Genomic DNA, 9,243 nt, shown 5'->3' on the forward strand with positions numbered 1-9,243 from the left:
GTGGGACTTACTGATGAAGAACTCTCATCGCCAGCAGCTACCATTAGAGTGTTACGATCATCAGGACAAGTAAATAGCCTGGATTTGCTGAGAAGTTTCTGTGTTGTGCCACCAACACACTGATTGATGGCTTGACAGGTGCAAAGACTAGCTTCTGCTAAAAAACAAAACAAAGAAACAAAAAAAAAAAAACAAAACAAAACAAAAAAGAATGCAGAAGAGTGAATGTAGATGTTCTTGACTAGCAGGGCTCAAACTGTACATTCAAGGCAAGCAACTACTGTTTAATGAATTATACATTCTTTGAATCACTTAGTTTGTGAATTATAATGGCTACCTTCAATAATCAATTCCCATCCTCAGAGACCCAGGGGCAGAAGAAGTAATTACATGTATACCAAACAAAAATATGCTGTTTGACTACATCAATCAATCAATCAAACAATCAATCAGTCAGTCAATCTGTATTTCTTGGTTTACAGTTGGACTGGCCTGCGGATAACTAGTGCTAGTCTAGGCAGGCCAGTCTGTGGGGAATACTCCTGTCTATGGGTAATACTACATTTCCAAATACAGAGAACAAAGGAATACATTTCCAGTATTACCTAGACACATTAAAATGGGAATTTAAACTTTTTTGGTCTGACACTGCACAATAAAGGGAATTACAGTGAAGCCAACAGCAAACCCGCTTTGCTGCATATACCGGTAATCGGTACAAAACATACCATCCTCAGTAGCCTCCATTTCTGCTGCTCTTTCTGCTTCAGCTCGAGCTGTCGACACTCCAATACCATTCCCTTGTAACCGACAAACCTGCATTGAACAACGAAAATAAATACAGTCTTTCGCTGTACACAACACATGAAAATAAATTTAACTTACTATTGTACCTTAACACAGGACTTCCCAGAAGGTTACCATAACAGTAAATGTGGTTTACATGTAATCATAGAGGATCTTCAGAAATACTAAATGTATATCATAATATGAAAGGCAATCCTACCAAATGTCTTGTTTGAGGAAATTTCTTGGAAGGACGGAGTGAAAACATGCAGTGACGAGTTGTAGGCTCAAATGACAAACTGGTGCAGGACCCTAAACAACAAGAAACAAATAACAGCAATATTAATTAAAACTTAACATATCAAAATAAGGGGAAAATTAATTTAATTTTTTTTAAATGCATAATGGAATTCAGCAAAGGATACATTTTATGAAATTTAGCTCAATGTTTTACAGGGACCCCACAGAAGAAAAGTCCTTGCTTTAGGCAAAACAGGAGATTTTTATTATTTTATCAGCCAGAGGAAAGATAACTAGCCTGGGGGCCAGCCCAGGGACTAGGTTGAGGACAGGAGATGACTGACATTTCAGGCAAATACTAGAAAAAAGTCAGTTGACAATTTCAAGTCAAGTCTGTAGAGGGTAGCAGCGAAGGGTGGTTTTCACTAGCACACAAGCATTTCATAAGCAACATCTCCAGACTCAGTTAAGTGCTGTTAAGTAGCCTCATTTGTTGGGAAATTGTCCTAACCAAAGGGCACAAAATAATATCAACACCTTACTACTGTACGTCTGCATAACTTGGCTTATGCTTATGGGCTAGTGAAAACCAGCCTTGAGACCAGTTATAGTTCCTGTTGTCTTTCTCTGTTAAATTTACAATGTACACTGTACCTTCAGGCAGGGTAAAATGATGTGGTAGATAATCGGCACCAGGAGTTTTTTCCCAGAAAGAGGCTCCTTCCAGTTTACACACAAGAATTCCTCCAGGTCTGAAAAATAATTTACATTTGGAAGAAACTTTTGATTTAGCAACCATATTGATTCAACCCTCTAAAGCGAATGTTTGCATTATTTTGTTCTGCAAAGAATTAATTTGCTAAGATAAAGCAGCTTATGCAATTAACAATAAAAGATATACAAATAAACTTACAATATGCTCTAGCCAGTAGTTGGTTTTTGATCGAGTGTTATTAAACCAAAACCAGAGTAATCCTCTGGCTAGTTACAAAGGGCACAGGAAATTCAGTGAAAAAATCAAAGCTTGAAAGTGAATGCACGTAGTTGAGATGAAGCACAGGAAAATGGGTGCAGGTAAGACGGCGCAATTTGTTTTGGTTTACTTTTGATTGGATGAAAACATGGCACAATTCCAATTGTGCAGTAATGTGACACCAATTACCTGTCAATTCTCAAGGAAAAACTATTGTAATCAAGAACAAAACCAAAATCAATGGCAGACTTTGGGTTACTATGACTATGTTCTTCAAAGGGCACATCAGAATTTCACTTTTTGTGACTGGTTGTCACTGTGATTACAATCATTTCTAAGCAATTATTGTAATCGGAAAACTACTCTAAGACCACTTCATAAAATCCATGTGCTGCACAACCAATCTTGCTGTGCTCATCTCACCTCAGAGCACCATGTGGATCAGACACAAAAAATTACAGTTAAAAATTAAATTGGGTACAAGTAAGTCCATATTGGTTTGGTCTTACTTCTGACTGGATGAAAATGTGGTTCAAAATTTCTCAATTCTCAAGTGAAAACTGCCCTCATCAAGAACAAAACTAAACCCAATGGCAGACTTTGAGTTACATGACTATGTTCTGATAGCTTCAATGAGCACATCATTTGCACTTTTAGCTACTTTTTGTCTGGTTGACATTGTGATTACTATCATTTCTAAATGATTGTGATTGGAAAACCACTCCAAGACCACTTCACATAATCCATATGTAAATGCACAACTAAATCTTACCTTAGAGCACCATGTGAATCAGGTGACACATGGGCAACGGAGATGACAGGACAGGATCCGCCTGTCGTGCTCTGGATGCTCTTTAGATAAGTGTCTGTGTTTCTAACATCAAAAATTAAACAAGTGCCATTCTGAAGGCCGCAGTAAATGTAATTGGTGTCATAGTCATTCCAGGCACAAGACCAGGTAGGGACCGGTGTACTGTAACTAACAAAAAACAAAACAGAGTTGAAATTGTTGATGTTTTTATATGGATTCTTTTGTACAATTCTAAAGCCTGTAAGTGTCAAACAATGTTAAATATATTCATTTGATAACTAGTTTATAATGTGAAAAGACTAGATACTTCTATTTTAGATTGTTCTCACAGATCTGCTTTGAATAAGTTCTGCAATACAGTATTATTTAACCCAGGAAGTAATGCAATGGTCAGTGTCTAAGATCTATCTGCAAACAAATAAACAAAGCAAAAGATGTATTGAATAATAGAATGTCCCTGGGCACATGTATTCTACAGCAGAATTAATCCCATAGGTTATATGGTAAGAGAGTTTTTTTATGATGTGTAGAAAACTGTACAAAACTTTTATTATTATGTTGAGTGTACATGTAATGTCCTTTCTTAAGCAGCCGATTGTGCCAAGATACTGTCTCATTGCTTACAACCCATGGGGAAAATGCTTAATTAGTCAGCTACTTATTTCAAAAAAAAAAAATCTATAGAGATAATGTAGTACATGAAACCTGTCACCATTCTCAAATGCAATTCATGATATTTATTTACTTACGTCTGCACAACAGTATTGCTGAGCATGCTTGTCACCCTGACTGTCTTATCCATGCTTGCTGTCAACAATAAACCATCACCTCTGCAGTTGAATGCCACATCACGCACAGCCTTCTGATGAATCCTCACATACTCACAATGCTTGGAGTCTAGAGAGCTCACCTAAATTTTAACATCAGAACGATATTTCAAGATCTAACTATCAGATCAACTTCAATATCTCCCATCCCAGGTGATGGGAGGTTCTTGTACTCTTACAGAAAATTGGTCCAATTTAATGGTTGACTTTATTTGATACGTTGCTAATATCTTACTGGTTTTAATGAATCTCCAGATTTTACAGAGATCTCCCATTCCTTTATTATAATTGTCCCTCGTCATTACTGCAATTGTCATCAGAGATGCAAGCTTTTTACCAACAACTACATATATGTATTGAAATATATTTATTCAACCGAGTATTTGGACAAAAAGACAGTACACATAGTACTTGCATTTCATATTTCAAAATACATTGTACAATAATTTATTTTCTAGACGTGTAAATAGATTACATTCACATGATACCTTCAGGAACAGATTTGTACTAACCTTTACCACACCAAAGCCAGGAAAGAGTTGGTTTGGTGATGGCTTGGACACCACTAACACAGCATGGTGTTGATCAAATGCAACCACTCTGGCTCCACTCTTGAATGGTAAACAACATGAGAAGATATTAAGTTGGATTGTTATTCAATCTCATACCAATACACATACAATGTACATGACATTGTATAGTGGAACACGCTATCTAATACATTTTAGTATAAATCTACTAGCATTCTATCATGGATGCCGTTCTGTGATTAGCTACACTACTCACTATCTATTCTGTGATAGATAATGAGCCGCGTAGCAGTGTGCCCTTTTTAACAAAATGACAGCCTCTTCTTGGCATTTTCAAAGTGTCTGTGAAGAGATTTAGATAAAGTTTTCAACAACTAGTAGATTTATACATGTAAAACAGTTAGATTAATTGCTCTCAATTTCTATGCGTGATAGTTGACTCGGGCTGTGCCCTTATCAACTATCACATGATAGAAATCTCGAGCTCAAAATCTAATTGCTTACTAGTTAGTACAAAAACCCATGTATAAGCCACTCCCATATAAGTCAAACCTCACACTATTTGGAAGCCCATATATTTGGATAAAAAAAGATAAAAGAAAATACAACTTGAAGTACCATTAATAAACAAACAATAAAATTTTCAAGACATTCAATGCTGTGGTTATTAAGACCGTACCTGAGAAACTTGAAAAGATGTCTGAAGGACATAAGACTTTCTTGCTGTCGGACCCTGACTGGTGGTGCTCTGTCCATAAGTCCTTATGCCAGTTGACGAGCCCTCAGATTCAGAATTACATCTACAGCATAAACTGGACCTACAGATATACGCACATCAGGGCTGTCAATAAGGGCCGTAACCCGTAACACCTGTTATGGCTGAGTATGTTTGATGGACCCTTGATGTTACGGGTGCACTGACCTGTTGTTCATACCATTCCCTCACAAAGTAACAATTTTGCTACGGGTGTGAAGATCAATGCTACAGGTGAATTAACACTTAATGACAGCCCTGCACATTGCATGTACACATACTTATTATTAGCTCAATTCCCTCCTTCCAAAAAACCTAGGGAAAGTACATTGTATCTCCATAACAATGAATAGGAAGGAAAATATCAAAAAACATTTTCTCTTTTTTTGTGTATCTGTATGCAATAATGAGACAACTCTATGGCATAAACTCTGCATATATTTGTACATGCACTGGACCAGTGCACCAGTGACAATACTACAATCTACGTGTATTATTATTATTTTTTTTTTTTAAGCTGAACTGCTCCCACTTTTACCCAGACTAGTCACTGAGCAGTATTATCAACATTGCACTACATCAATCCCTGGTTGAAATCCTACATATACATGTAATAGAAATAGCGTATGCAAAATTCAGTTTTCCAAGGGTATCTTTTGGAGGTCTTTTGTTGAGCGAAAAACAAAAGAAACCTTTTGTTTTGCTAAAAGGTGAAGTCACCGAAGTATGGTATTTGCCACGAGTTTTATTATTCGTATAATTATGCAATACCCTTACTGTTGCTTCATTAGCGCAAGCTAATAAGGCCCTGAATGGGCCGGATTCGAGTTAGTTTTGTCGTGACACCAGTTTGATACGAGGTCGGTGGATTTTTTTTTTCCAGTCTATTTTTCTACTTCTTTCAAAAATCAAAACATCTATTTAAAAAAAAACCGTGCTGTCCAAGCTGCTAAAAGTAACAGTTTAAGTTCACCCCCCGTCAAAATCCACCTTCGAAGGATTCACTTCAAAAGATGCCACTCGGAAAACTCAGTTTTTTGCATATGTTATTTCTCGAAAACGAAGTGCAAATCAACAAAAACAATTATGCAATGATGCTTTTCATGTCAAAACAGGTCAGTCTGCCAAAAATTAGCTCAATCCTGCAAAAAATAAAAATTGGCCCAAAATGCTAGATACACCCTTTTGCACGAAAGCCTTCAAATGCATAAAACTGTTTGAAATTTAACCCAACAGAGATCAACAACTAAAGGCACAAAAGTTTTATTCTGGACTTGTAGCTTACTATACATACTAGTAATAGTTCTCACTAAAGATGCCCCATTTTTTTTTCTTTGCTGTTTGAAACATTTAAACATTGTTTGAACTAAAACTTTTATTTCTATTTTTTTGGTAAACTATATCACTCATCACTACAGGAATACTTATGATTGCTTACCTTTCTCTCTGTAAACTAGAAACCAGTTGTTCTTGCTTTTTTAGCTGTGTGACAATCTTCTCACACTCAGCCTTAGCCAGCTGGTACTGTAGCAGAGCACGCGCCTCTCGCTCTTCTGCTTTCTGCCGAGCTTCTTTCTCTTTCTCCAGATCTGCCAGTGCTCTGTCACGTTCCGTTGTATCAATAGACTTGACTGCTTTTGTGTAAATATTTCGAATGTCTTTCTTTTTTGCTGGTGCATTACACTGTGGACACTTGTCATTTCCTCCTTTAGCTTTTAACCATCTTTCAATACAGCTTCAGGAGAAAAATCAAAATATAGTGAAGTGACAGCAAAATTTCAGTGATCTGCATTTCGTAACTTCATATGGTTGATCACTTGATTATTGATAGCAGGAACATATGTATACAGTGGAATCCCAGTTTCTCGAACCCTCAGTTTTTCAAACCTCCCGATAACATGAACCAAAAGTTGTTTCCCTCCTCAGTCAAACTCTGTAATTTTACCCCTGATTTCTCAAACTACTCGATTTTTCGAACCAATTTTCGTTTCCCTGGAGGTTTGAAAAATCAGGATTCCACTGTACATGGAAACTGTTTTCAACTGAGTAGAGACTGGAAATTGGAAAATATAGCAAATGCTGAGGAAATTTCCATTATTCCATCCGGAACAGAAGAAGAGGACTACCTCTGAAATCCAAATAGATCTCCCAGAAAATTCCCGGATTGAGCAGTTGCGGTTTTGAAACCTGGCCGGACTCACAGTGTTGTGTTCTTGGGCCAGACACTCTACTCTCACAGTGCCTCTCTCCACCCAGTTGTACAAATGGGTACCAGTGCATTTAATGCTGCAGAGTAACCCTACGATGGACTAATATCCCATCCAGGGGGAGTAGAAATACTCCTAGTCACTTCATACTTCTGAAACCAGAGACAAGCGCCAGCCTGATGGACCACTTGACTTGTTTACAGACTTTACCTTTAACTTACGCCAGGTGTCCATATTCAGTACAACTAGACTATAAATAGTCTGAGGACTGAGAGGTTGTATCTTCCAACAAGTACAACACCACAGTGTTGCTGTTTTCAGGTAGCCAGGAATTATCAAAAATGTATCGAGTCTTTGCTGCAGACAGTGTCTAGTTACACAAAAATAATGTAAAAACTAAGATCACTTACCTTCTTCCAAAGAGATGCCCACAGCTGAGAGACGACAGCCGGTGAGCACCCGAGTTTGACCATGGCTCAAAACAAATTGGGCAACTTTGTGACTGTCAGAAAACAGAAAAAACAAGCATTACCATTCCACAAAACTCACTGTCAGTTTTTCTTTTAGTGGTCGTGTGAACAGCATCAAATATTAAAAAACCTTGCTGTAATCGTTTGAGCATGCGCAGATTACTAAAGCTTTCATCCTACATGTGTGAGTAGTCATAAAACTATGGGGAGCCACGTTAAATGTACAAGGGCCATTCAATTATGAGGGATGCAACTTGCTAATACACACATCACACATGTATGCTAAAGATGTACATGGCGATGTACAGTCAAATATTCAGTTCCTTGTGTATATGTCTCCAAGGCTGAGTGAAACATGGAGGAAAATTTAAGATTAACTGTTCAGTGAAACTGAAAATGGGACTGTGCATGTATATTCCTTGAAAGCGTTGATAATCACAATTTCCAAAGCACTACAATTGACGCCTTGATATCTGCACCTGTTTCAGGATGGCACAAAAAAATAACAAACAGTTCTGTATATGCTATGATAATTTCGGTAAGGAGGTCTAAGGAGAAATTATTGTAGAAAGTGTAAGTTTATTCTAAGCTCTTGCTGGAGAATTTGAAGCTTATGTAATGCTATAGTAAGCGTTCGTATCTACTACAGAGAGTTGGTTCGTTTAACTTTCAAAATACAAGAGCTAGACAGCTATTCAGCGAAAAAGAATTAAATATCTTAACAGCTCACGAGCCAAACTTACATCATCATCCTTTTCGGGTGATTTTAACGGTGACTTTGAAATTTTCACCTTGGAAGTGTTTTTAGAGGACGGTTTTGACGCCTTGTTTTGAAACTCGTCTGGAGAATTCACCGCTAAAACCCCTAACACTTGTACACTTCTGGCAACCGCTGGGGTGGAATTCTGCATTGATGATTGTAATTCTGTATCTTCTGGGACATTATTTTCATCGTTTGATGGTTGTATGCCTTGACTTTCAGCGCCACCGTCTCCACCGTTATCGATTTCCATCTCTTGATCTTCATCATCGGGTTCGGTCAAATCGACCACATTGCTACCTGTATTTATTACGATTTCTTGGGCAAATTCTTCAACTTCCACATCTTCAGGATAATGGATAGTAGCCATCAGACTTTCCTGATCTTTTATAAACTGTTATCGTTACATATAATTCCGATGATGTATTCCATTTCAAACACTCTCCTGAATGATTCACAAATACGCGCCATTTTCTATTCCTTTGCGCATGTCCGTTTGATAGTCGACCCAGTCCCTTTGCTCATTTCGTCTGACCGCTGGTTCATGGGAGGAAAGGAGACTAACTCAACAAAACAGAAGGAGGGGGCACCAGGGGGGACTCCCATACAAAAGGGACGTGGGTGCTAGAAGAAAATTCTGAAAAGAACCCCTGTTTTTTGGGCGTGGCTTAAACTTTTTTTCACCCCTAAGAGGTACCAATTTTTAAACAGCACATTATCTCCCGTCATATTTTTTTGGCTCGATACCCTAAAAGGTACCGGAAAAGCTCCCGTTGTGGACCTACCAAATCAAATTTAGTTGTTACTTCTATTCTAAACGGTCGCTTCTGAAGATGTATGTCGAAATATACGAAACGTCAAGCTAAATGAATTTTGTTTTTCAAC

At 37.7% G+C, this 9,243-nt stretch overlaps 1 protein-coding gene across 2 annotated transcripts in view; it reads right to left on the reverse strand.

Annotated features, from left to right (window-relative positions):
• LOC145499822 (E3 ubiquitin-protein ligase rfwd3.L-like) overlaps positions 1 to 9,243 on the reverse strand; it is a 93,319-nt gene that overhangs the window by 1,397 nt on the left and 82,679 nt on the right. The window contains exons 2-12 of one of the 2 annotated variants that reach the window (XM_081479340.1): positions 8,342 to 8,803; positions 7,539 to 7,630; positions 6,360 to 6,656; positions 4,847 to 4,985; positions 4,150 to 4,248; positions 3,560 to 3,720; positions 2,772 to 2,978; positions 1,681 to 1,778; positions 1,007 to 1,098; positions 729 to 816; positions 12 to 157 (exon numbers count right to left, since the gene is read on the reverse strand). In XM_081479340.1, coding sequence (XP_081335466.1) covers positions 12 to 157; positions 729 to 816; positions 1,007 to 1,098; positions 1,681 to 1,778; positions 2,772 to 2,978; positions 3,560 to 3,720; positions 4,150 to 4,248; positions 4,847 to 4,985; positions 6,360 to 6,656; positions 7,539 to 7,630; positions 8,342 to 8,728 — 1,806 coding nt within the window. In that variant the 5' untranslated portion in view covers positions 8,729 to 8,803. Of the gene's footprint in view, positions 1 to 11; positions 158 to 728; positions 817 to 1,006; positions 1,099 to 1,680; positions 1,779 to 2,771; positions 2,979 to 3,559; positions 3,721 to 4,149; positions 4,249 to 4,846; positions 4,986 to 6,359; positions 6,657 to 7,538; positions 7,631 to 8,341; positions 8,823 to 9,243 lie in introns of those variants that run through there. The other variant, XM_081479341.1, reaches the window with a different exon arrangement.

This window comes from Orbicella franksi, chromosome 10 (assembly GCF_964199315.1).
Source record: "Orbicella franksi chromosome 10, jaOrbFran1.1, whole genome shotgun sequence".
NCBI lineage: Eukaryota > Metazoa > Cnidaria > Anthozoa > Scleractinia > Merulinidae > Orbicella > Orbicella franksi.